The 27,654-nt window shown below is 52.8% G+C and overlaps 2 protein-coding genes across 5 annotated transcripts in view; one reads left to right on the top strand and one right to left on the bottom strand.

Moving 5' to 3' along the window:
• Nucleotides 1–153: 153 nt before the first annotated feature.
• Nucleotides 154–14,606, bottom strand: ELAC2 (elaC ribonuclease Z 2). Its single transcript, XM_072351759.1, has 24 exons — nt 14,345–14,606; nt 14,231–14,281; nt 14,084–14,154; nt 13,474–13,538; nt 12,439–12,496; nt 11,885–11,953; nt 11,243–11,398; nt 10,736–10,794; nt 10,039–10,097; nt 9,879–9,951; nt 8,789–8,901; nt 8,166–8,264; nt 7,837–7,975; nt 7,672–7,757; nt 6,649–6,758; nt 5,047–5,143; nt 4,480–4,618; nt 3,822–3,860; nt 3,551–3,660; nt 2,996–3,095; nt 2,800–2,920; nt 2,515–2,593; nt 1,672–1,816; nt 154–1,007 (listed from the first exon to the last, which is right to left on the bottom strand). The coding sequence occupies exons 1-24, from the start codon at nt 14,581–14,583 to the stop codon at nt 756–758; spliced, it is 2,529 nt and encodes an 842-aa protein (XP_072207860.1). The 5' UTR covers nt 14,584–14,606; the 3' UTR covers nt 154–755.
• Nucleotides 14,607–21,695: 7,089 nt separating this feature from the next.
• MYOCD (myocardin) overlaps nt 21,696–27,654 on the top strand; it is a 211,914-nt gene continuing 205,955 nt past the window's right edge. For all 4 annotated transcript variants that reach the window (XM_072351837.1, XM_072351831.1, XM_072351830.1 and 1 more), the window contains exon 1: nt 21,696–21,881. The gene's annotated coding sequence lies outside the window, so the exon portion shown is untranslated. The remainder of the gene's footprint in view (nt 21,882–27,654) is intronic.

Raw genomic sequence — 27,654 nt, 5'->3', positions numbered from 1 at the left:
GCAGAAGCAGGTGCAGTTTTGCTGGCACCAAGCACAGCTGCAACAGGTGTGAGGCTGATCAACGTGCTGTAACACAATAATAAGGTCATTCTGACCAACAATTCAGGTATTTGTTGACCCCCACACCTCATTAACAAGCTAATCAAAACAGCTGTGTATGATGTTGAGTGGTTTATTGTAAATGAAGGCTTTGGAAAACTGTTCTGATGGGGGGTGGGGGAGGAATCAACCAAGAAAACCAAAATAAAATGGGAACACAGCAGCATTCAGATCCTGAAGTGAACCTACATCTCTAAAAGCAATTAATTGGGTCCCATTTTATTTGAGAATTCCTCGTGTAACCAGAGAGCTCCTCCCCACCCCCCCTTGTTCCTGAGAGCCCACAGCCCCACGAGGGCTTACCAGACTTCATCTCTAGCACCTCCCAGGACTGTAACTGTTGCATTGCCAATAGCTTCTAGTGTAAAACCAAAAGAGAGAGAACTCTTGGCTAAAAGAAAAACGACACGTGGGTTGGCGACATCCAGGGACAGGGCCTGTATGGGTAAATACTGTCACCGCAGGACTTGCATTGCTTACAGCATGCTTGGGAGCTTCAACCCATACAGATCCACTGACAACGAGCTCATCCAGCCGCCAAGGCCAGCCCCTCTTCCCATGGTACCTGCAGGCTGCCCCAGCACTGCCAGCCCCAGAGGCCTGTGCAACACAGGGCACCTCTTACAGAGCAGAGCGTGTTCTCTACCTCTTTTCCCTCAGTTTACTGTTTTAAGCTTTTTAAGTTTCTTGTTCGATACTTCCTGATGCTTCTTATCTTGTTTCCGTTTCTGGGATGGTGTCTCCTTGTTCTCACCACCGGTCAGTTGGTCCAAGACTACTGCAGCCTCCTTCAGAAGGCGCTGCTCCCGTTTCTCCTTCCGCTCTTCCATTTCTACTATGTCATCTGCAAACAGAGCCTTCAGGGGTGGGATCAGCTTTGGGATGGTTGAAAAGTCACCAAGCCGTACCTGCAATACATTGGGCACAAGAGCACTTGCTTGAGAACTGCCTTCCCTCACTCCCAGCCTTTAGCAGCTCAGCCCCTTCCCCTGGGTGGTACCCCCAGCACCTCACCATGATTTGCAGCTGCCAGGCAGGTGAGCATTTACAACCCTACAGCAGCCAGTCCACCAATCCCTTATATCACATTACTGACATTCTCTTCACAGGACAGCATGTGCACACTGTACATACAGGCTTTGATCAGCCAGTGTGCTACTCCTACATGCAGAACAGCAGCACTACAGGGTTTAGGATCCCAGACATCTTTTGCAGAAAGCCATTAAGGCAGTGCATCAGTTAAGAAGGGAAAGGGAATGGAAGTGACCTTTTTAGCAGGCAATAGCACCAACAACAGAGGTGACATGAGACAAACATCCAGAAGAATAGATTTCTGTTCTCAAGAGCCATCAACACCTGTCCTAAAGAGACTTGGGCACTATGTCACCCATTCTCCCCCATGTTGGTGATACCTGCTGACAGAGTTTAAAGGAGCTGTTTCACAGGAAACTGCTCTCAGAAGGACACAGCATGCTGATATAGTATTAGAAATGGAGCATTTCATTCCTAAGCAGCCATCCCCAGGTAGCACTGAAACCTTTCTCACAGCCTGGATCAACATTCCAAACTTACCCTCATATGATCAAATGCGATTCCAACCTTCTCACTGAAGTCTTCACTGAACAGTGGAATCTTGGCATATCTTTGGCTGAAGTGATTGAGCATGATGAACTCAGCATTCATCTTCATCCCAATCTCAATTGCCTGAGAGGTTGTGCTGCAAAAGGAGCAGGAACACAGCACATCATACACACTAGCCTGCCTCTCCAGCAGGGCACAGCAGGCTGCATCTTGCAGCTAGCATCACATCATACCAACAGCAAACACTGGGCACCATACACCACCTGCTGGGCACAAGTTGCCTTTACTGGCAAGCCCAGGCACAGTTTGCACAGCTGGCAAGTCTCTAGCTTCCATGACTCACAGTGCAGGAAAGGTTCTAATTAACTTGAAGCTTTTCAGTGCTTCATGACCTGGGGACAAAAGCTCAACCCAGGGGTGCCAGCAAGTTCAGCTCACTCACTTTAAACTGCTCTCAGGTTCCCTACCCTTTTTACTGGGGGCAGCAGGCAGTACCACTGGCTGCAGAGCTCAGTCTGAATCACGCAGATAGCTGACAGTGTGGATTACCCTTCTACTGTCCACGCTTAGTCCTGTAGTGCAGTCAAGCTGAAGGCCTTTCCTTTGGGCTAATCCATTTGTAGAGTTGCTACTGTCTATTTAAAAGCTTCCCTTATTTCTCTCTGGGGGTGTTCAAAGAGAGTTACAGAGCTGGTGCAGCAAGCAACACTCTCATGTTAGTGCTGAAGAGCTCCATGCACACCAGAACCACCTACAGGCCTTGGGCCCCTCACCACCAGATCCAAGGTCTAAACCCAGCTCAGCAGCTGCGCCTTCCTACCACACCACACCTACCTGTGCGTTTTCTCTATAGCTTCTTTTTCCATTCCATCTTCCAGTGTTGCTTCATGGATCAGCAGAGTAGCATTTTTCCCTGTGTAAATAATCACATATTTCTTCTTCAGCTGAACACACACTAGTTCAGTTGCCTAAATAAGCAAGTGAACTCTCATTTCCACCCAGAGCCCCTCACTGGCTTGCATTCACAGCACAAAGTGTCTGGGAGTGACCACTTCAGTTACTGACAGTTCAAGGCCACACTCAAAGAGGTCCTTCAAAGCAGAGGTTTTTGTCACCTACCCATTTGTACTAAGGCCATGCAGGGCATTGTGTCACCAGAATATACTACTTTCCATCCAGATTTGTGGATCACTGAACATGCAAAAGCATTTTTACAATGCTGGACTTCACAAGTCTGAAACTAAACAACAACATAAGTGTTAGACCTCAAATTCCCTCTTGCCCTTTACTGTAGCACAAGATGCTGTCAGCTTACCTCAGCCAAGTCGTAGTTCTCTAATAGAGAAGCGATAAACCGTTTGGCTTTGGATTTGATGTTCTCACGGCCTTTCACAAGGGACTGGCAAGTAATCATTCTGCAAAAGAAGGGAAAAGAAAGAACTAAGGACAGGAACAAATTAAAACCTGATCTCACCTTTAAGCAGACTTTCTCTTACACGAGTGTATTCTCCGCTCACTGCCTGACAAACGAGATGATTTGGTGCACCTGTGTGAGTTTTCCTCTTTGTTTTTGCTATCCAGTGCCCCACTAGCTCATCCAGTCATTTCCTCCCCTCTGTCATACACCCCGCCTTTCAGGAGTCATTTCACACTTAGCCCAACTCCCTTTTCATAATCTGCAAGCAAACCCCTCTTTGGCAGCAAAACCAAGTAACAGATCCTCTCATCTCCTCTGCAAGGCACATGTCACAGTCCTGCACAGTGGAAGGTGACAAAGAGCAGCCTTCAGTAAAATGATGGGGAGAACAAATGACAGTCATTTGCCTTGAATAAGGACCCAACAGGAACACATACCACAAAGAAAACTCACTTGATGTCCCTGAGAATCGATTCACAGTTGTTGTGGTACTCATGTAGCCAAGGCATGATCTGTTCAGGTGCTACCAGAAACAAAGGGCTAAAAGCTTGACCAAGGGAAGCCTGCAAAAGAAAAGATAGGAGGAGAATCAGTACTAGGTAGACACTGAATCACAGAGAAGAGAAACCCTGGGGAAAAAAAGGTGTTTTTCCACCACATCGGAAAAGTTCCCCTTCCCTTGCTCCAAGGTACAAGGGAACAGTGAAACAAAAGCACAACTTACAAAAGCTCTCCGCCTCTCCATCAGGATGTTCACCAAGCCCTGCAAAAGGGACAAAAAGACAGCAAGCTGTAGTCAGATAGAGCCAGGCACTAAGTGCCAGCAGTGCTACAGCAGCTCAGCACAGTGCAGTTTCAGGAAAATCTACAGTCAGAAGAACCAACCACCACACTGAGCTGCTGGAACGCTGTCACCACTCATGCCACACAAGCTGGTGACCAGCAGCTCACAACACCATGCCTCTCCACCCTTCCAGAGCTGCCGTGTCTGCTCCCAGCAGAAGAGTGGAGAGCAGAAAGCCTCCAGCCAACACGTCACTCTCAGTCTGGTTTCCAGACATGAGACAGCAGACCAGCAAAAAGCCTGCCCCAAACAGGCCCAATCTAGAACAGACCAACTGATCATCTGTGAGGATCTATTGCAAAGAACCAAAGGAAGCTGGGTTGGATACAGATTAAAAATATATTAAAGACTTCTCTAGACAATCTACAGGGACCACTAACAGGAAGCAAAAAGGGATTAGAAACAGATTCGGTAATGCCTGGGGAGCACAAGAGGGGAACTGCAGCCTTAAGAGCAGAGCAGCCTGCATTCATCAGCTGCAGCTACATCTGGATCCCAAACAGCACCACACAGCTTCTTCTTCCAACACACAACCTACCGAATGATGATCCGTATGCATGTGAGACACAAACACAGCTACTATGTTACACAACACTTGGTCAACTTGCTCTCCATAGTGGCGGCAGAGCTGTCCAAACGTTCCTTCCCCACAGTCCAAGAGCAGGGATCGGGTAGAGCTGGTAATACAAGAGACAAAGACAAGTGGCCCATCAATGGATGAGCTCAGAGCAGGGTATATTGAGGGAAGGGGACCTTTTGGGTTGGAGGGCAGAGAGCTATCAGTGCTCCTCCTCTACTGCTAGTCCTGTTCTACTAGCCAAAGTTCTAGACACTGTTCTATCTGCAAAGCTCATTCTGCTGTCATATTGATGGTAAATACATACTTGGGGCAAATGGCAAAATAAAGACATTAAATGCTTGTCTTTACAAGTAGCTCTTGAGCCTTCCTTCCCCACCTACAGAGACAGGTGCTTGAGACAGAAGTCCTACAGACACCACCACAGGGACACTCTCCTTCTGTCACCAGCACACCAGTCATCAAAATAACCCTTAGGAAACACCCTCAAGACGCTGAGCCTCTCCCTAAACAAAACACACGACATACCTAGTATTCACCAGTGTAGAACTGACATTTCGGATTTTCATTGGAATTGCAGATCCTGTTCCCAAGAATACAATTTCAGGATAAGGATCCACGTTTCCTGCAAAAATGCACACAAGTTTGTAAGCATTATCCATGTACTGCCCAGTCTGAAGCTATTCAGTTCAACATCCGAACATTTCCAAAGACTATGCACCTGGAATGTTCATTTTTGCTCATCACAGCATCCAGCTTTCACACAGCACCAGAATTTACCACGGGAGGACAGAAAACAGAACAGGTGCAATCACAGAAACAAAGCAGAATGCAGAGCTGCATCCAACAGGGTATTTATACAGACTGGGGGAAGATCTCCTTGAGAGCAGCCCTGCAGAGAAGGACTTGGGGGTCCTGGTGGGCGAGAAGCTGGACATGAACCAGCAGTGTGAGCTTGCAGCCCCGAAGGCCAACTGTGTGCTGGGCTGCATTAAAAAAGGGGTGGCCAGCAGGGAGAGGGAGGTGATTGTCCCCCTCTGCTCAGCTCTTGTGAGGCCCCATCTGCAGGGTTGCGTACAGGCCTGGGGCCCCCAGCACAGGAAGGACATGGAGCTCTTGGAGCAGGTTCAGAGGAGGCCACTAAGATGGTCAGAGGGCTGGAGCAGCTCTCCTATGAGAAAGGCTGAGGATACTGGGCTTGTCTAGCTTGGAGAAGGGAAGGCTCCAGGGAGACCTCATTGTGGCCTTCCAGTACTTGTATAAATAGGAGGGGGAATGGCTGATTATGAGGGTGGACAGTGATAGGACAAGGGGGAATGGTGAGAACAAATGAGACAGGGGAGGTTTAGGTTGGATATCAGGAGAAAATTTTTCACCCAGAGGCTGGTGACGCACTGGAACAGGTTGCCCAAGGAGGTTATGGATGCCCCATCCCTGCAGGCATTCAAGGCCAGGCTGGATGTGGCTCTGGGCAGCCTGGTCTGGTGATTGGCGACCCTGCACATAGCAGGGGGTTGGAACTGGATGAGCAGTGGGGTCCTTTTCAACCCAGGCCATCCTATGATTACAAGGCAGGCAAATGAGGACTCATCTCACTGGCCAAAACAGAGCTGCCAGTTCAAGAGGAATCTAGCTACTGCTCCACACTGCCCTAACCCTCTGCATCAGGATCCAGACAGTGAGCCAGTGGTGCTGCACCATACCATGAAACTACGAACAGGACAACTGAAATTTAGAGAATGCTTCACAGGGAGCTGCTTCTAGAGGAGGATATTTCCCAAACGCAAGGACTTGCACTTTGCCTGCTATGACAGCATTCAACACAAGCAGAGCTTGTCACCACGGAGAAACACCGCAGAGATGCTTTGTCTATAGTTGCCCCCAAGAGGTCAATCCCCAAACCTAGCAGCTTTAGAACAACAGAAACAGAAGAATGGATAATTTGACAGGTATAAGCTAAGCTGTTTGAGCTCAGCCTGAAATCTGCACAGCTCCAGGAGGACTTCATGGCACTTCTTGAGCAGCAGGAAGACCTGCATGTTCATAGCTTGACTTGAGCTTTAAAGCACTGGCTCACCAGGACCTTCTGCTTGCCATTACTCTGAGATAAGACAAGTTGTTGATCTTTACCTGATACAGCAGGCAGGCTCTCTTTGCACTCCTTCACACGAGCCTGGAAGTCAGGGAGATCCAGGGCTTCAGCAACAAATGCATCATGATCACAGATAGTCACAGCATCTCTGAAAGAAGAGGCCAGGTATCAGGATGGGGGGCGACAGAACTGAAAACACTGCACTTTTCAGAGCAACGTGATGAATTACTGTGCCAAAACAGCCTTCCAGCAAAGAGGCAAACACTCCTTCCATTTCGAGTAGGAGGAGAAGATATATCCATGAGTACGGTGTGGGCTAGGAAGGTCAGGCAGGACTCAGAATCCCCACTAAAATAACCATCTCACCAAAGCTCCTTTAACAGCACTGTGCTCTTGGGCACTTCCTGGCTCAGAGAGCAGCAGGACACCAGGGAGCACCGCATGGCCCATCATGGGAAGTAGAGAGTCTTGCAAGAATAACAATCACCTGACAGGGCTCCAAGCATCAATCAGAAGCTGGAGTATCCTCTGGTTCTGCATCATTGCACATGCACTACTACAGGCCTTGACACCCTTAAGAGAAACCATTTCCTCTTAGCATCTAGGGTCTCCTGTTCTACTTGAAGAAGACGTAATTTTGAGTCACAGTAAATGGTTCACCACAGAACTTTCTTCCCCCAAGAGCCTCACCCAACAGCTTCTCCTGCTTGCACACGATGCGACAGTACAGAAGTCCCACTCTGTTTAATCACTGGGGGCTTTCACCTCTGATAACATTTGAAAACACAAAGTCTGTTAAGATTTTCACCTGACTTCTGAGGAGTGTCTCCCTATCACAGCCAGTTGGGTACACAGCACATGAGATCAGAGGACAGAGAGATGAATATTGGATGAATTGAGGAATGAAAACGACCCTCCAAACCACTGTCCAAATTATTTAATCAGCAATTCATTCATTTGTGTTCCTACACTTCAGGCTTTCAGTGACAGGGACAAACCCTCAGAACACAGCTGATAGCCCAGCGCTAAAAAATTGAGATGCCAAGAAGATTCCTACTGACCTCTGCCACTCCTGGTGGGGTCTGAAGTGGTATTTCAAAAGGCACTCTCCTCGCACAATGGGCACACTACACACAGCCTCTGCTTCCTACAGGAAGAATTGCAACATGAAACACATTCTTTACCTCAAAGGTGTGAGGTACAGAGGCAGGAAGGGCCTTGCCTACCTTGGTCTGGTACGTGGTGAGCAGAGGGAAGATCTCTGGGTGGATGAGGTTCAGCTGGCTTTGGATCTTATAGCTGCGCACGTTGTGCACCGCAGAGCAGTTTTCATTGAGCACCAAGTGCTGAGTTCCAGGTCCAAATCTATAAGTGGATGACAAAATATACAACAGTTTCAGCCCCACACTGGCATATGCACACACTGAGCCACTTGCTCAAAATCTCAACTGAGACAGAGCTCTGCAGCCACCCTGCTCTGGGAAAATCTTTACAACATCAGAACACGCTGCTGTCCAGTAATGACATAAAGCCATGCAAGCAGAAGACCACGCACCTTTCCAGCCACTGCTGGTAGCGGCTGTCCTGAAGCACTGACTCTGGAGTCATGTGAATAACTAAGGCAACCTTATCCTCATTGAGTCCTTCCTGGTACCTGGAGAACATAGTAAGGATACGTGAGCACTGATCCTTAATCACCTTGGCATTCCCTCCAATTCCACTCTTGCACTATTGGAGCAGTTCCCCCAGGAGCAAGAAGAGCACAGATCTCAAGAGTACAGCCCAGGAGCTCCAAGCCCCTACCACAGTGGGCCTAAGGCTCAAAATGAGGGTCTAAGACAGTCATTGCTGACATCTCCACTCTCCCACCCAGAGCAGCTGTCCCCCTCCAAGAAGCAACATCTGCAAAGCCTTTCAGAAGCTCGGTGTGCCTCTGCACAAATCTCATGGAGAGATTACACACAGTCTAAGCACCTAGACTCACTGCACAAAAAAGTAGGAGTCTCAGCACTGCTCCATAGCAACACACCAGTGCCTATTTTCTCCTCCAAAGGCTCTGGGAAGACAGATCTGTCACAGTCACAGAACCCCACAGGTCCTACACATAGACCTGCCTTTTCTAGAAGGCTCAGCATGGACGTCTTCCCCCAAACACTTCAGGTCACCCATCCCCGCTACCTTCGGAAGGTCTCATTTTCACAGACAGCATCCACAAAGCCCTCATGAGGACATTCCAACACAATGAACACTGGGCCAGGATCACCAGGGGCACACAGTTCTTCAGGCGAAAGCTGCAGACAGATACACAAAGACCACACTGTGAGGTGAAGGTGTACAAGCAGCCCTTTGTGCATCATTACATCAGGCTCCATTCAGCAGATCTACCAGCAAGCTCCCAGCAGGCTGCTGGGGCTGCAGAAGCAGCTTCAGGCAGCTTCACTCAACACTGAGCAAAACCACAATGCAGTCCTCATGCAGCAAGAGGGCAGGACAGGAACAAGTTTGCATTTTGCTGTGTCACAATGAATGCAATTCCAGTCTTAGAAGGAAAAAAACTAAGAGAATTTTAGCAGCTTCTGAGTTATCTGTGCAGATTCAGGGACTAATAACAGCTTGCTTAGGAAAAGAAGTTCTGCTAAATTCTTATGACATAAAGATATGTCAGTTGTATCCATCCAGGTTATGGTCTTCGCTTACAGATCACCTGGGACACTTCTAACTAGAGCCTGAGAGATTAAGACTCACTTCACTTCTGTGGTCTAAGAAGTGCAAAGTAAGGAGGGAACAATGGCTATACAAGCATTCAAGTCCCAGATTTAAAATATGTAGGGATCAGCTCCACTAGCTGACACCTAATCAGGATCACCTTGGGAAAGTGAGACCAACAAGCCCCAGCAAATCAGAGACATTCATAGTCACAAATGAACACATTTCAGAGTGTACTCCTTTGATCACACCATCATAACATCCTCCAACAGACACTCCTCAAGAGCCAACTTTAGCAACAACTCAGGGCTGAAAACAAGGCCCAGTCACCAAAAGTAACCACTCAAAGTTCAGAAACACCAAAACCCATAGAGACCTTAGCAGAGATGAGAGACAACAGGCAGAAAATTATCACCCACCCTTGTATCAAGATTAAAAAAAAAAGAACAATAACAAAACCGTAACTGTAATGGCCATCCACAACCACAGTACTCTACAGAAAAATACTGCCATCTCCCTTTCTTCACTGGACCCACAGCCAGAAAGCATATATTCATCTTACCTCCTTGCCTTCAAAAGTGATGGTCTCCCCATTTTTAAGAGCTGTAATTATAGGAAGAATGGCTGGTGTTCCCCTGAAAACAAGGCCATTGAAAATTTAGCTTGACATCTTTAATATGCCAGGGCTTGCCCCATTCCCCATGCAGGGCTCTCATACTTACACTGGCAGACCCATCTCCTGTGCTTTAATAACTAAAAATTTTCCCTTCTTTGGGTGAATCTGAAAAGAGTTAAAACAGAATTAATCCACCAAATAAAAGAGCATTAAGCAATGCCAGGAAATAAGATCTATTCATGTCCAGCTTAGCTATTTCCTGAGAAGCCAAGGGATTTCTTTTTCCCTGCTTTCCTTTCGATATCAGACTTGGTGAAACAAAGTCTTCTCCACTGTTCCAGTTAAGACAAGAATCCAGCATATCACACTCTGCAGGTGTGGAGCAGCAAATCTTTAACAAATCGCCTTCCAGGCAAGGAAGGTTGCGTAGCTGGTTGTGGGTTTTTGTATTACCAGTTCCCCTGTCACCAGTCTAACTTACTCCCAAAAAGTTTTCACCAGACTTTTTGGGTTTTGAGGATCAGGCTGTTGCTCCTCTCTCTTCTTTTGTGATATAGGCAGGATAGATTTCCATAGTATAAGCATACAGCAAAAATGGAACACGCATACTCTTAATTGGCTGCCTATTAAAGAGTGTTACCAAACAAACCCACTAGTTATAATTGCTTTATATTTGTACTATCACTGCCTTTTTGAAAGTCCAACTATAAAGCTTCTAATTTTTTGCTTGAAAACACTATTTACAAATAAAAGCAGCTAGCAAGATGAAATACTGAACAAGGTATCTTTGTGTGCAAGCTTACTTTACAAACAAATGCCATCACCAGATCAGGATGCCTGCTGGCACGCTGCTGTTCATCACCTGCAACAGAATGAAAAATGACTGAACGTCTTCACTGAATATCACTTTCCTTTAAGCCACGATTAATTTTATTAAAACGTTAATGAATGAACATCATCCAGCCAACCTGCAGCCCATCAATGAAGTGTCCTGAGCACCGACAGCCAGAGGTTCGACTACAACCAAACTAAAATCCATGTCTGAACATTTATCAGCTTAAGAACCCACTCCAGACAGGAGTAAATCAATACAAGGCCTAATCATAACTCCATGCAGGAATCATGCCCTATGTTCAGACTTCTTAGTTTTGCTTCAGGTTCTGAAGTACTAGACCTCACTGTGCGCCACGTAATCCTTCAGCTGAGCTCCTGTACAGATCTCACTTGCATTGGGCTAACAGCTTAGAGGACAAAAGAATGTCCTTAGTCTGGTCTCACTTCAATCAAATCAAAAGTTCCGTTGTTTTCACCTGTTTTCTTTGGGCTTCCTTTCTCCCTGCTCTCATCCAAGCTTTGCTGTGCAGCTCTTGGGGATCCAGACTCTGTGTCACTTTCTGAGCTACTTCCATCTTGGTCTGATAATCCAGGACTCTGAGGAAGTGTACTTTCAGCAGCTGCTGGTTTTCCTGTTCCAAATCCAAGAAGAACAGGAAACAATATCTCAAGCAAAGTGGACAAACAAGAAAAGCAAGAGCAGCATTTCCTCTTCTGGAATATTAGCATTCAAACTGTACCAAAGTATAGAACCCTTCCAATAGTCTGACTTGGTCTTCAGGTGCCACCTGTCATCTAAGTCCTTCGGATTCCCTCAGAACAGCTGGACACTATGAAAACTATGCCTGTTCTTGAAGCATTGCAACTTTCAGCAGCAAGGATACTCAGCTGGCTAATAAAGCCTAAATTCTCACATCATCCTAAACCCACTAATGAAACAAACAAAGGCTGACTGAGCATGTCTCATTTCTTTGAGAGAGATCCTACTGCTGAGAAAAACATGCAAATTCTTAAACCTCTGCTTACTCAGGCTTGCAAACAAGGTGCTCCTTTAATGATCTTAAGCACAATTAATGAACAAGTGCTCCTCCTCTTTAACTACTGCATCACATACTCACCTACTAGAGGTATTTGGTGGACTGTCATTGTCTCATCCTTGTACTCTGGCTCTGTGTGCAACTGTACAGCTGGAAAGAGAACAAAAGCAGGCATAAAGAAGTCCTTAAGAGATTCATAGTCTACAAGAATTACTACCAGGAAAGCACTTTTTCTTCTCTCAGGAAAAAAAAATCCCACCAAATGACCAACCCCCTTCCCTTTTTCTGCCCTAGTGCACGGATCAAAGAATAATTAAAGCTCTTAGAAACCTGCTGTCCTCAAAACACAACCCATAACACCATGGTAAGCAAGTTCACTGGTAATCTCCAGAACTAAACTTCCTTAATAGTGCCTTGAAGCCAAGTTCCATATACTAGTTAGGCAGACTGGCAGCTGCCTGTCACAACCAGACCTGGAAACACCGCTTTTCTTTCAGACAGCTCTTGGGATGGATCTGAAGGGACCTAAACTCGAGCTATTTATTCTGAAGTTGGTAGTACCTAGTGCAACTCTGGATACAGCTGAAACCAAAAGTTACAACTTTATATTAGCTGCATCTTTCTAACACACATACCTAAATCCATTCTTTTTAGGGGTCCAGGAAAGAGACGAATAGCTTTCAAGTAGTTTTGCTGGGGAAAAAAAAAGAGAAAAAAAAAAGAGTGAATCAGCATCTCCCATCCCTTGAATCACCATTTCTACCCAGCAGATACTGTAAGGAAATTACATCACAGTGAGGAATGGAAATATAAGCCTAGATATGGCATCAGACTGTTAAGGATTGCCTTAAGAAGGTCTTTGGACACCAAGCTCCTATTAAAATGTGGGGAAGAAGAAGAGGCAGAAGAACTGCCCTTTTTTTTCTAAATGGTGTACCAGAATGTGAGCTGACAAAGCAGTTTTAAGTAGCAGAAGTGTGATGTTGTCTTGTATGTACCAGAAGAGATTTGCTTTTGAAATCCAACCTCTCTAGCACAGCCTTCAGGTTGGCGCTGTCCCAGAATAGCATCTCAGACTCAGATGATCCACTGCCATAGAGTCACAGAATCACCGAGGTTGGAAAAGACCTCCAAGATCACCCAGTCCAACCGTCCACTTCCCACCAATATTTCCCCACTAACCCACATCCCTTAGAACAGCAGCTGAATGTTTCTTGAACACCTCCAGGAATGGTGACTCCACCACCTCCCTGGGCAGCTGTGCCAGTGCCCGAGCACTCTTTCGGAGAAGAAATTTTTCCTAACACCCAACCTGAATCTCCCCTGGCGCAACATGAGGCCGTTCCCTCTTGTCTTATCACTATCCTCACGAGAGAAGAGGACGATCTTCATCTCACCATAACCTCCTTTCAGGGAGTTGCAGAGAGCTGTAAGATAATCCCTGAGCCTCCTTTTGCCCAGACTAAACAATCCCAATTCCCTCAGCCACTCTTCATTAGAATAGTGCTCCAGACCCCCCTCATGAGTTTCACTGCCCTTCTCTGGACACACACCACAGCCTCAATGTCTTTCTTATACTGAGAGGTCTTGACAACAGCTCTCCCAATTGAAAGGTAAGCACCAATATTTGACACTGTCCTGCCCCCTTTCTGCAAGCTTCCACTACTTACCAGCTTTGGTGGCCCTAGGAAGACACACCTTTGTAGCCCCATAGCCTTTAACGTGAGGATCATACCTAAAACAAAGCAGAGAAACAACTTTATCACAACCAAACAAAGAGGTGGTGGATCTTACTGGGAAGGTTCCTCTCACTGTCAGCAGTTCTCTTGGAAGACCAGACCTGAAATCACAACCGACCTCAATTTTGTCTCAGCTTTATGGTGCTTTCAACAAGTCACTCATCTGCACAGATATGGAAAGCAGCCATAAACCTTGATCATCATCATGTGGGACAAGTTACCTAACAGACTGCTAACCTCGCCATTGCTTGGAGACAGACGAAGTTCAATGGACAAGATGCTAAGCACTCAGTCTGAATGTCACTCAATGCTGAGGATAGGGGTGGACCAGAATCTTTCCAGCTCAGATCCACAAAGCTCTCTGTGGGGGCAGCACCAGCATCTCCTGAAGCCTTCAGGCCCACAGAGCCACACACACAGACAGGCAGCGCCCTCCCCTCCTAAAGAACTCCTATGCCCGGCGGCTCTAACAGCCCCAAAGAGGCTGCGGGCAAAGCCGAGCCCTGCTCCTGTGGCCGCACTGGGGATGGGACGCACTCACCCGGCAGCCCGCCGACGTTGGCCCAAGTCACCCTGCTGAGGAAGATGCTGTCCAGGTGGGAGATCTTCAGCCTGTGGACAGAGCGGGGCGGTGAGCTGCGGCCGGTGCAGCCCGGAACGTCCCCCCGCGGTTCCCCTCGCTACTCACTTGTGCTCCTGCATGGCTCTCTGCGTCCCCTCCCCGCAGTTGAAGAGGTACCTGAAGGACACAGGGATCAGCGCGGGCCGGCAGCCCCGTCCCGGCCGCGGTCCCCGCACTCACCGGTTGAACTCGGAGAAGACGTAGACGGAGGCGCCCGCGTCGCGGCTGCCAGCCGCCACCACCTGCACGTACACCGTGTTGGGCCCTGACAGGCCCGTGCCCGCGCTGCGCCGCCGCTCTCGGGCCCACACGTGCCGCGGGACATCCTTAGGCCGCCGCGCCGCCGAGGGTCCGTCGGCCATGGCCGCGTCCACCCCCCACGCCAGGCCGCGCCGCAGCGCCCACGCCAGCCTCCACATCCGCGTGCCGCGCCCCGCCCCGGAACCCCACCGGGAGCCAATGGGAGCGCGGCGTTTCCGACATTCCCCTACACCACGTGATAAGGACAAACCAATGAGAAGAGAAAGCCGGCCCGCCGGACGTCCGCTGTCACGTGAGCGGAGGTACCCAATGGGAATGTTCCTTCCTGGGGGCGGGAGTTCACCTCACTCTCTTCAGCTGCTCAGAGTGTTCGCTGGGTGCGGCTGGGCGGGGAGCAGTGCTGTGCAGCGCTGGTGTGTCATGGCTATCTTCCTTGTCTCTGCCCTAGTAAATAGCTTCATCTCAGCCCGTGAGTTCTACTACTTTTCTGTGTCTGGGCATCACAAGGGCTGCCTTAGCTGGTACAACCTTTAAAGAGATAGAAAAACATATAGGAGAGAATACAGGCAACTAGTGAGAAAAAAGGGAAAAAATCCCTTGGGCCACAGAGATACTGAATGTGAGTGACCTCAGGAGTCAAGGTGGGCAGCAAGGTACAGCCTGGGGAGCTGCATTAACGAAGAGCTTACAGGAATTTCAGCTGAGGGTGCGTGCTAAGGAAAGCCTTGAGATACAGGAGCACACGGCGAGCAGCTTCAGCCTCACCAGTCCCTCCTTCTCCTCTCTCCTTCCTCGCAGACTTTGGGCCTGGTTCATACCAGCCTTGGCAGCCCATCCCTCCTGGATGGCTCTTCTTCTGCTTCTCCCCTGACAGCTGCAGGATGTGGCAAGTTGCAGGCACGCAGAGCAGCCCCTGCCTCTGAATGAGGAGGATTTATTGCTGTGCTCTGCTTTTCCCTTCTGACACGTCTGCACTTCTTACTGCATGACCCGGGAGGCTGGTTTTGTCCCACCAGAGAAGCTCTGGCTCTGATCACGCTGTGCAGAGACAGCACTGTGCTTATGCGACCAGCTTCCAGCCCCAGGGCTGAGCCTCACCAAGCTGAAAACAGCCCAAAGGGCTGCTCGGGGCCGGCTGTCAGAAGCAGGTAATGCTCAGCGTGCTTCTGGGGCCATTGGAGAGCAACGGGCTGTGTGGAGAAACACCTTCCCACCATGGTAAGCTGCCTGCACGAGCTGCCCGCGGCTGGCGGCTGCACAGCACGGCCAGAGACTGATGTCCAACCACAGGACCGCTGTCACCACCAGCGTGCGCCAAAAGCCAGCAGAGCCCCACTTCTGTTCCCAACGCCCAAACTCTGAGCTCCGGGTGCCCTCCCGCTCCCAGAGCCTCCTCCGTCCCCGCTGGGTCCCCGGCCGGACCCGGGCACGGTGCGAGGAGCAGCCCCGACCCGCAGCCGTGTCCCGCCGCCCGCTGTTGCACTGCCGCAGCCCGGCCATAGGTGGCGGCCGGCACCGCGCCTCCGCTTTGCGCTGCTCGCAGTGCCGTGCCCGAGCCGGCCGCAGCGCTGCTCCGCTCTTGGACGGGCGGCCGTCAGCGCCGTAACCTCGGGATTCACGCGGCGTTTCTCCAGCAGCGGAGCTGCGGCTGGGGGCCGGTGCTGAGGAGTCGGAACAGCCCGGAGTGGGTCCGTCCCGACCGCGATTTCTCCGACCAGCGGGCAGAGCCGGCCCCTCCCTGCTGCCAGGCTGCTCCTCGACCCTTGCGACCCTTGCCCCTTGTACGGCTGTGGACAGCAGGGTCCTGCTGCTGGGCATGGAGTCACAGGGTCCTGCCCGTGAGTATGAGTACACAGCGTCCTGGCCATGGCTATGGGGTCACAGGGTCCTGCCCATGGGTATGGGGCTACGGGGTTCTGGCCGTGGATACAGGGATACAGGGACACCAGGGTCCTGCCGTTGGGTATGGGGACACAGTGCCCTGCCCACGGCTGTGGGGTCACAGGGTTCTGGCCCTGTTTGCAGCAGTCCCCACATTTTCCTCTCTCTGCCAACCCAGACTCACTGGGCAGAGGATGTACTGCAGCAGGCACTTGGGGCTCACCCCTCACACAGCTCCATCCCCCCCTCAGTTATTTATGGGCCTTCACCTCCAGAATGTCCTCACGCTGACGGGCGGCGTTTGCACGCGTCCTTCTTATCCAGAACGTGGGGCTTTGCAGCCACTTTGCTATTTACTGTAGTTTTTAGCTCAGACACAACCAGAACTCCCACCCTGTCTGGGCGTCTCAGTGCAGAAAACAAGACTAAACTATTTTGGGATGTTTTTCCCTTTTCCTCATACTTGGGTGCTTTCCCATGTGGTGAGGCCTTTGGAGCCCCGGGGAGGGTGAACCTGCACCGCACACCCCCCAGAGCTGCCTCTGGGCCCCCCTGCATGCATTAACCCTCCTCTGGTCACAGAAACCACCTGAGGTGGCCGGGCACCTCACGGGGTGTTCAGAGCCTCAGGAACATCCCCAGCACTGGGTGGTGGCTGGGAGCTCCTTCCCCATACTGATGCTCTGGGGACATCTCCCTGAGGGGCCTGGGCTGGATCATGCTGGGAGCTGCACCCCAAGAGAAGGGTGGGGATGTGGATTGGACCCCATTTTTTCTGGCAGAGAGCACGGAAAGTGCCCCTTTGCCTCCAGCACTGCTGTTTGTGTCCCTGTTCTGCAGCACCCACCACCCCATGCTGGGCAAAGGGCCGGAGCGACACGCAGACCTCCCCCCTCCCTCCATCACAGCCAAGGGTCTCTCCACTGAAGTTTACTTGACGTCCCAATAAAATCTCTAAGCTGGAAAAATCTTTCTGTGGAGGGTTCACGTTGTTTAAAGGCGGAGGACCATAAAGATAAAGCCGTGCCTGTGCACCCTCCCCTCCTGCTCCCAGGGTGAGGGGCCGCAGCTCAGCCCTGCCCACCGCCGCCGAGGAAGAGCTTGTTTTCCTGACGAGAGGTTTAGAGATTAAAAGGGGGGAGGAAAAAAAGAAACAGCCATTTGGAATCGTCTACTGACGCTGCAAATACCCTCGTTAATAGATACGTCTCGTTTTGTTACCTCATTTTAATTAATCATTAAACAAAGACAGCTGCCAAATTTTGGCTCTGGCTGCTGGCCTACAACTGACTTGCAGCCCTTGAAAAATAGACTATTTATGGTGCCTGGGTTTAAAGCTTAAATTTCTTGTATAAACTTTACCCTTCCTAAGAATAGTGTGGGGAGCGCATCTCTGGCTGCATCTGTGCTGCCCGCACCCCAGTCCTGAGCTCTGCGCTGAGGCCGAGCAGTGGGGACCTTTAGCTGCCAGCAGCCCCGGCGTGGTGCAGGGGATGGCAGCACCGGGGCTCCATGTCCCTCATGTCTGTGTGTGTGGGGGTGCTGTCAGTATAGGAGGTGTCTGAGCCGCACTGCTGGCTTTGGACAGAGCACCTTAGGGCAGGACGGCAGCCCCGGGGTTGGCTGGCTGGATGGCTTCGTCTCCCTCGGTGTGCCTGTATCCCTGGGAAGGGGCAGAGCAGGAGGTGGGGAGCCTGCTGCATGTGCTTAGAGCCTGGCTGCTGCCTTCAGCCCTCCTGCTGCCCCTGGACTGGTGTCCCTGTCTCCAGTCCTTGTATCCACCTGACACCAGGAGCTGCTAAAGGTGCCAGAATTGGTGACCCGGGGCCACTGTGCCTTCCTTTGCATGGCAGCTTGGTGCTCTACAGCCACTGACATGACATTTCCATTCCTTCCTGCTTCTGTTATTACTATTTGCCTTGTTTGGAGTACCTCGGGGGCAGGCTGGAGTCTGTGCCCACCACCCCCAGGATCGCAGAAGCCTTACCAGGCTGGGCTTGGTGTGCTACAGCAGAAGGGCACAGCAGCAAAGGAACAGCTTCAGTGTGGATTGTTTTGTCTGGTCTCCCTGTGCTGGAGGATGGGGGGGCTTTAGCTTGAAGGTGGGTGGCACGTGCCCTGGCCCACCTTGCTGCAGAGCTCTGCATACACGTACCCATGAGTGTAATGCACCAGAATTTGGTGCAAATCAGCCCTTTCTGCACGGACACCATCACCCTCCCTGCACACACAAGGCTGAAATACACTCAGGGCAGCACAAGGCTGCCTGCAGCAGTGCTGAGCCTTGTTAGAAGCAGTTGGGTGCTGTCTGGGCACCCTGCCTGCTCCCCACTGGCACACAGGCACCTCTTGGGCAGGAGGCACTACAGCTCCGTGCTCAGGGGCCACCTCGTGCTGACAGGCAGCTGTTGTGTGCCTCAGCTTACAGCTCTGCATGGCTTCTATTCCACCAGGGTGAGCACATTGGGTTATTCCTTCTCTTTGGGGTGATTCCCCACCATGGGGATGTGCCACTCACTGTGAGACCCGTGTGGGACCTGTGGTGGGCACCCAGCACCAGGCAGTCAAGAAATGTGGGTGTATGCATTGTGCACCTGCAATGTGTGGGGCAAGGATGGGGCTGGAATCCTGGCGAGCCGTGTTGGCAAAGGAAGCGTTTAACCCTTCCAGCAACCGAGGATGAGAAAGGCGATAAAAAAGAGCTCAGCAGTTGCTGGCTGCATCCCAGCAGCTCCGTCCGGCAGCCAGCGTGGGGTCTGCCCGCCCACGTGCCCCACAGAGGGACCTCCAGAGCTCCTCCAGCTGCAGCCCGCCGCCTGCAGCTCGTATATCATGCTGCACACAGCCCTGTGCTCGGTGACACCAGGCGCATGTCACACGTGCTGAAGGCACGGGCCCACCGCCCCCCTCACACACACACCCCGCAGCTCTCTGATCCTCTGGCTCTGTGTCCTCCATCCCCCTGGCTAAAATAAACTGAGAGTGCTGCTGAAGGGAGGCTGGGGGTGGAGAAGCGTCGTGGTACAGCTGCTGTGGGATGGATCCGCAGCCACTGAAGCCTCTCCTTCCTTCTCTGCCCCATTCCCATCTTACCCTGCCTGAGAGCTGGTTGCAAAGGAGACCCTGTGGTGCAAAGAGCTTCCAGCGAGAGCCCAGCGGCCCCTGTAGCAATGCAGCAGTGCAATAAAGCTCTGAGAAGGTGGTGTTCCACTGCACAGCAAGGTCTGTTAACCCCAAGCCCTAATGATAACAGTCTAAATCAATGCAGCTACTGCGCTGCCAGTTCACTCAGGAACACCAACCTCTCAGCTCTGAAATGCTCGTTTCCCTTTGCTTCCTTCCCCAAAGCCTCCTGCTCCCAAAGGACACTTTCTGGGCCCTGGTTCTGCCTCACCCAAACCTGAGGTGCATCTCCTGGCGAGGAACCCTCGTCCACCTGTGGAGGAGCAGCCCTGGCAGCAGGACGAGCTGGGGCTCTGCAGAAATGGGCCTGAGCTTCACAGTGGGCACCATGTGGAACGTGGCCCAGCTGTGTGCCCCCACTGCTTCGAAGGCTGAAGGTATCCTTGGCCAAAGAACAGAATGCTGCACTTGTCTGATGCCATATGAACAAACCTGGTGGGAGATGAGGGTTTGTGGGAGGGTGGTTGGGATCTCCCCACAGCGTACGTCTGCCCGTCAGCGGCTGCTGTACACAGCAGAAGGTTTAACACCATTTGTTAGTGTGAGCCGCAGGTTCACAGGCGGGTGAATTTACAGCAAGCCAGATGTAAATAAATAGAAGGAAAAGGATTTTCCCTGCAGAGGGGAGCAGCATCCTGCCTGCCCTGGAAAGGATGGAACAGGGGCTGCTGGCTCCACACAGACGTATCCATGGGAGCTTCTCCAAGGGAGTGAACTGCTGGTACCAGACAGAACAAAGTGGTATTACTATTATTTGATAGGTAAAGTTTTGGGTGGAGAACTGCAGGCACTGCCATCCCCAGCAGCAGTGGCACACAGTGGGGGGGGGACACCTTCATCTCAGGGGAGGAAGCTGATGGGAGAGGAAACATGGGGTGGTTGGGGAGGCATAGGCAGGGACCCTGAGGGAATGCAGGCTTGGAGCTAAGGGGAAATGCAGCCTGAGCAGAGAAACTGCTGCTCCCATGTTCAGAAAACACAGCTCAGTGCCCGTGAGGAAGGCTGCTGCAGAAAGATGCTCTCTGCATGCAGCCTCCAGATGATGGCTGAGGTTAAAGCGTGACTTCAGGTAGGGGACGGATGCTGCCCTGGGGCAGTTGTGCCAGCTCAGCCCTGTATGATGGCTGAGGCAAGCCTGAGCCCAGGAAAGGTGGGAAAGTGAGTTTGGGGGGGCTTTGAAAGGAAGCTGAAGGTAAAGGGCACCTGACAGATGCTGGTTCTTCACTCCCAAGGACCTGGAGAAATCAGGTGCTTTAGGACCTGCTGATGCAAAGAATGTGATAAAGAGCAGTTCCATTCCCAAGGGGAGGCTGCACCCTTGGGGCACAGGGCAGCTGGGCCTGCCAGCACCCCCTTCTCCTTCCCCTTCCTAAAACTGCCTTTGGTTCCCCTCGGCCACAGCCGGGTGCTCCCGTGAGCGTGGGAGTCTGCGGGGTGCAGGGCTGCGGTGGCTGCAGGGACGCTGAGCATGGGGACAGCCACAGGGCCCGAGGGAACGGCACGGAGCTGCGTCAGGGCGGGTCGGGGGGTCAGGGAAAGGTTGTGCCCCACATTGCAGACGGCACGGCACGGTTGCCCAGGGCGGTGGGCACGGCCCGGTGCCGGAGCTCAGGGGGCGCTGGGACATTGCTGTCAGCCGTCGGAGCTGCACTCGGTCATCGTTGCCCATCCTTTCCGGCTCGGGGTGCTGTGCGGTTCGATGGGGGCTGGGAGCTGCCCCGAGCACCTGCGTTTCCTCGGGGGACGCGCTCGGGCAGCCCTCGCTCCAGGGATGCGCGCTGACCCCGCGGGTCGGGACGCGGGCAGAGGGGCAGGTGGAGCGGCGGAGCCCGCGGGGCAGGCGGCAGCACCCGGCTCGGCTCCCGATGCTCCTCTAGCGCGGGCGGCGGAGGCTCCTCCTCCTCCTTAACTCTTGCCGGGGTCGGGGCGAAGCCGCGCTGCCGGGCTGGGGCTCGGGGCTCCCGGGCGGCTCCGCGCAGCCGGGGGGCGCTGCGGGGTCCCACCCGCGCTCGGCTTTGGGGCCGCGGCCGTCCGCGGGGCGCGGAGCGGGGTCCTGGCAGCGCACCGCCCCGGGCCGACCGCTCCCGGCCCCTCCCCGCCCCCGGGCAGCGCCGGGCAAGGTGAGCCCCCCCCGCAGCCCCGGCCTCCCCGCTCCGCACCGCGGGCTGCAAGAAGTTAATTTATTTTTGGAAAAGCGGCTCGCAGAGTTTGTCTAATTCCATCCGCACCGGCTCCTTTCACTCTATTTTAAACCGGTTCTTACTGTGCTCTGCGAGTTTATAAAAACAATCAGTGCTCCCTGATAAAAGCGGCCCTAACCCGCGGAGGAAGCGAGGAGCCCCCAAAGCCGCATCTCCTCCCGGACACTGTAGCTCAGCTGAAAAGTTCGCAGGTAATTTGCGTTTCCTACTCCACGTCTTTCTGCTCTCCGGCTGCTCGCTCGCAGTTCGGCCGACACACGGCACTCCCAGCCCGCGGGGCGCGCTCCCGCTGCTTCTCGGGGGCTGTTGGGCGGTGGGGCCGCGCGCACCTGGCAGCCCCGCACCGCTGCACGGCGTGGAGAGGATGCGACTTTGCAAAGGGAGGATGATGGGGAAGGGCCACGTGAGTGCCCCGCGGCCGTTTGGAAGCTGCTCGGAAGGGTTCTCTGAGCGCGCAGCCCCGCTGCATCCTTCCCGGTTCCTGCTCTTCGTGCTCCTGTGGGGGGGGGGGCTGCGTGCAGGGTCAGGCCGGCTGCACCGACCGCTTAGTGCCAATTCACTGTGACTCACCAGTGCGACCCGTAGAAACTGTTTAGTAAAAGCTCCCGGCATCGCTCACGCTTCAAAATCCGGGGCGTTTATGGACCGCTTTGTTTCTTTTTAAATGAATGCATTACAAAATGCGCCCTGACATCAACGGTTCGTCTCGTTTGTTGAGCTGCAAAAGCGCTCCGGGGAGGTTTGCTGGCCTCGCGCGGGGCTCCTGCTGCTGCAGGGTTAAGGCGTTTGGGAGCTGCCTTGGCAGCAGGTCAGGGTCCCAGCACAGAGGGGTTGTGTGGGGCACAGCAGTGCTGTCCAGCTGTGCTGTATCCATCCCCGTGCTGTATCCATCCTTCTGCCCATCCCCGCACCTTGCTCATGGTGTGCTGTGCCCATCCATCCCTGCACTGTGCCCATCCTTCCTTGCACTGTGCCTGTCCCTGCACTTCTTCCATCCTTGTGCTGTGCCCATCCCTGCCCTGTGCCTGTCCTGTGATGTTTTCCTCCACCATCTATTACTGCACTGTGCCCATCCCTGCACTTTGGCTATCCCTGTGCTGTGCCCACCCATCCCTTCGCTGTGAAGATCCTGTACTGTGCCATCCATGTGCTGTGGCCCATCCATCCCTACTCTCTGCCTGTCCCTCACTGTGCTCATCCACTCCTGTGCTATGCCCATCTCTGCACTTTGCCAAGTTTGTGCTGTGCTCATCCATCCCTGTGCTGTGCCTGTCCTACGCTGTGCCCATTCCGTGCTGTGCCATCCCTGCACTGCATCCATCCCTGTGCTGCCCATCCATCTCTGCTCTGTATCCATCCCTGTGCTGATCCCATGGTGCGCTGTGCCCATCCATCCCTGTGCTGTGCCCATCTCTCCACTCCCTGCAGCGCTGCCCACAGGCCCTCATTGCTCTCAGGAGATCTGCAGGTGTTGGGGAAAGAGTTGAGCGTCGGGGCTTCTGTGCTGTGTTACAGCCATTGCTCTGCTGCAACCCATCTGCGTCCTGGTCAACTTTTCCCTGTTGCCTCTGGATAAAGCAAACCTCTGCATATAAATAAAAACAGGAGAGAAATGGATGAAAGGAATTTGCTTTAGAAGGGGATGACGTGATCTCTCCTGCAAATGTCACTTGTCAGGCAGCCTGAGGGGTGGCAAAAGGCCCCACAGCCCCTTCTGCAGCGCTGCTCTGCCCTGGGCTGCGGTGGTCCACGCACAGGGAGGGTGGATGCGGGTGTTGTGTGGAGCATCGAGCTAAAAATAGTTTCTCTTTTCTGCTCCATCTGAATGGGCAGCCACATATGACTGTACATGGATTTGTCTGATAGTCCCGTTTCAGTGTAAGAGACAAAATATCTTAGTTATGGCTTTGTTCTTCAGCTAACAATGGGTAGCTAAAAATATCTGACTTTGTTCCACTCAATAAAATTCTCTCAAGGGGAGACACTAACGTTACATTTTTGCCAGATCCGTGCAAAACGCAGCCAAAGAAAACGTGCATTTTTGCCAACAGCTTTTCATAAAACTTGTAACGAGCAGAAAACCGCACAGCGCTGTGAGCGGGGGCTGCGCCGGCTGCGGCGGGGCATGGCGGGGCTGCCCTGTTCCCTGCCGGCGCTTCGGGAGGGCAGAGCCTGGTGAGGCTGAGCCGCCTCCTCCTCCTCCTCCTCCTCCCTGAGCTGATCCTTCTCCTCTCGTGGGCCAGCCACGCTCGTGCTGCGGCAGCGCGGGGCGATGCATCCCCGCCTTGCAGAGGAGGGTGCCCCAGCCCCTCAGTGGCTGCTGCTCGGTGGTCGCTGCGGTCTTGCTCCAATTCCCTCATTTCCCGTTTTATGGCAGCTGGGGCTGGAGGCCGGCCCCGTCCTGCTGTGCAAGCGCTGTGCGAGCGTTAAAAGCCTGGCACGGCTCTGCGGTGTGCTCACAGCCTGACAGCCAAGAGGAAACCAGCAGGGACCTCACTGGGCTGGCACGGCCCCACAAGATGGGAAGGAGGTGGGAAGGAGATGGGCCTTCTCGTGCTCACCCCCATCCCCAAATACAGGTGTCTCCCGGTGCCCCAGCCTACGTGCAGCTCTGTGCCAGTGGCTGCAGGGCTGCAAATAATGGGGTGAATGGGAGGTCAGCCCCATTCTCTTTGTCTCTCTGAACCTGCTTCCATTTTCCAGCATCCCTCCTGTTGTGTAGACACCCATTGATGACCACACTAATAATCCTGGACCTCTCTGTGTAATATTTGCTCTCCAGGCTGCAGTGCCAAGTCCAGCACTCCTACTGAACCGTGTCTCTTCCTGCAACCTTGTCATGTTGATGCTTTTCTTTGGGCACTCTGGTATATGGCCTCATTAAGCCTGCTGGCATTCAGGCTCCTGTGGCAGGGGCATTTCAGTACCGAGGCTGATGGGTTATGGCATCCAAGTGGTCTCTTGGTGAGGGGGGCTCGCATCTGAGGTTGTTGACAGAGGGGTGAGCAGGGAGGGGAATGATCCGGGGAACACTGTGTGTCTCTTGGTGTGCCATGGCAGAAGCACAGCCTCCCTCTGCCTGGTGCTTACCCTGCTCCCCCACTCCATGGGCACCTGTCCTCCTGCAGGGCCTGTCCTCCCCCCCGGGGGCTGAGCTCCGGAGGAGGGCTGCCTCCCCAAGGGGACAGGCGCATCTTTTGGGAAGAAGACGCTGCCTGACATGATTCATGCAGTGTTTGCTGCTGCAGCATTCCCGGAATGTACCTGCTTTATTTCTTGGCCTTCTCGCTTGTTATTGGAGTGGAGCAAAGTTAGCTGATGACACCGAGCTGAGTGGTGCAGTTCATACAACAGAAGGAAGGGATATCATCCAAAGGTATATGGACAGGCTTGAAAAGTGGACCCGCATGAACCTAATGAGGTTCAAGAAGGACAAGTGCAGGGTGTTGCTTTTGGGTCGGGGCAATCCCAGTTATGGATGCAGACTGGGAGAACTTCTTGAGAGCAGCCCCACAGAGAAGGACTTGGGAGTTCTGGTGGACAGAAATCTGACATAAGCCAACAGTGTGCACTTGGAGCCTGGAAGGCCAATGGCACCCTGGGTTGCATCAACAGAGGGGTGACTGCTGCACATCAGGCCCTGGTGGAGGTGCTGAGCGGCTTGAGAGCCAGTCAGGAGACCCTGTGAGGTACTAGGGCTGGGTACCGTGCTGCCAGGTCATGTTAGTGCCTCTTGCCAGACCAAAGCCCAGCTGCTCTGGTTGAGTTCTTGGGTTGGCAGGGGCTGGGGACACAGCATACAGTGTCAGCTCAGTGCTTCCTGCTCATGCAGCCCAGAGCACAGCTGTTCTGCAGCATGGCTGAGAGCCTCACACCCAGAGGAGTGGAGGCACCAGCGCCTGCCTGTCCCCCTGGTCTTCCACTCTGGGCTCCTCCAGCCCCTGTCTGGCTCCTAGGATGTGGGCACTGCACAGATAAGGCTGCCATTTTGGAAGTCCCCAAAGTGCATCTTTTCTGCCTGCTTTCTTCCCGTGGTCTCAGGGACTTACAGGAGGGCAGATGTATGGGAGAGGAGGTTTCTTCTGAAGGACTCGTGCCAGTCCTGTGAGCTGGTGGGTGCCCTGGGTGCAGGAATCTTGTGCATTTCTTTATCCCTCTGTGTGAGGACTGGAGGGGAGCAATAAGATTATAGCTGGGGAGCAGGGAGAAGAGCACATCAGGGCATGTTGTCTGACTCCTCCATATAACCAGCTGCTGTTCTGCAGACTCACAATAGCCCTGCTGCAGTGAGGGACATTTCTGGAAGGGGACAGGAGGCAAATTCATATTTTTTTTTTTGCCTGATGTGATCCAGAGTGATTTCCTTGGCAAGTCTGCAACCCATAGCCTTCCTCCTTGCTCTGTGTCTGCTGTGGACGCAGACTGTGGCCCTGTGATGGTCCAGCCCTCCTTCACCTGCCTGCAGCTGACAGTGGGTCTCAGCCCATCCCACTGCCCAGGAAGGTTGCTTCAGCTGCCATATATCTGCACCCAGGACCTGCCTGTGTCCATTGTGCCCATGTCCTGGACACACAGCAGCCAGCAGCTTGGTGCTGTTGGCCTTGGCCTGGAGAAGGGCAGGGGATGTGGTTAACTGTATTTTCTGACTTATATTGATTTATGACCCAACCTCAAGCCAAAAATACAGCCAGCTCGCATGGGCACTGCTGGAGCAGACACTGAGGGCTTATCAGCTGTCCCCAGGGCCTTCCTGGCTGCTGACCTCATCAGAAGGCTGTGACAGATGTGGGCATCCAATGGCTTCACCACACTCTGGGCCTTCTCCCCAGGGCTGTTCTGGGACAGTGCCTGGAGCCCCAGGACAGGTGTGGACCCTGCTCAGCTCTGCATTGATCCTCATGGGCTCTCACTGCTATGCCCAGCATTGAGCAGGCAGACAGGGAGGTTTCTCACCATGGGAAATGCCCACAAGCTCTGCTCTTGTGACTCTGTGGGCATCGCCCACCCCATGAGCTTCACTCCTCATGCTCCACTAATCCCATTAACAACTCATTTGGAATTACCCTTCCACTATACTTTAAGCTCCCAGAGCCAATCCACTCCACATGCTGCTGTAGCCAGTGGTGGGGAAGAAAGCACAGAGGCTGTGGCCTGTTGAGGACAGTAGTGTGGTATGACCTTACCAGAGGGGCATCTCTGCTCTTAGGATGAGTCTCTGAGCCATGGGCTGGCAGCATTCCCACAACACACTGCAATGCATTAATCCCAAACTGACAGAGTTTTGCAGCTTTCCTGCATTTCTAGAAGCAAAACTGCAGCTGAGGAAGAGCAAAGCATCAGGAAGCTGGGCTGAGCTTCTCGCTGTAGGAGTCTGATTCAAGGTGCTCCTGGAGGAACTAGCTGCTGTGCAGAGGGATGTGGAGCTGAAGAGAGCATGTGGACACAGTTGGGTGCAGATCCAGCCTCAGTGCATCTGTGTGTGTTGTTCCCTATCTGCACGGCAGGCAAAGGCCATAAATCAAAGCGGATCACCAGAAGTGCTGTCAGAGCAGGTCATTTCGCAGGGCTCTGACATCGGCCAGCCAGCTGCTGGACGGGGCATATGGAGTTTGTTTAACTACCCGCAGCAGCACGTCGTGCCGTGGGTCCAGCAGCTTGTTGTGCAGTGCAAGTAACAATAACAGCATGTGCAGTTGTTGGAGGGTTGCAGTGCCGTGTGGGATTTGCTCTCCACTTAGGAAACGTTCCTGGGAAAGTCTTCTTGCTCACAGTACTAGCAGAGGAGGCTCGACTCCATTCTGAAGCGAGACGATGAATAATAACTCCCCAGAGATGTGGCAAAGGCTGTGAAACAGCCTCGCAGAGCTGTGAGCCCCAGCTCAAAGGGCCCCGCTGCGTTCTGTCCCTGGAAAACTCACAGCATCTCATTTCTGCTCCACAAACAGCACGTAGGCATCTCCACCA

The sequence above is a fragment of the Excalfactoria chinensis genome, chromosome 17, assembly GCF_039878825.1.
Source record: "Excalfactoria chinensis isolate bCotChi1 chromosome 17, bCotChi1.hap2, whole genome shotgun sequence".
NCBI classification, from domain to species: domain Eukaryota; kingdom Metazoa; phylum Chordata; class Aves; order Galliformes; family Phasianidae; genus Excalfactoria; species Excalfactoria chinensis.
This window is presented reverse-complemented; position numbering and strand designations above follow the sequence as displayed.

Coding starts and splice junctions, on each gene's coding strand:
- ELAC2 (XM_072351759.1), bottom strand. CDS start 14,583: ATGTGGAGGCTGGCGTGGGCGCTGCGGCGCGGCCTGGCGTGGGGGGTG. Junction 7,758..7,836: donor TCACCACGTACCAGACCAAG/GTAGGCAAGGCC, acceptor TTCTTCCTGTAG/GAAGCAGAGGCTGTGTGTAG. Junction 4,619..5,046: donor TCTACACTGGTGAATACTAG/GTATGTCGTGTG, acceptor TTGTATTACCAG/CTCTACCCGATCCCTGCTCT.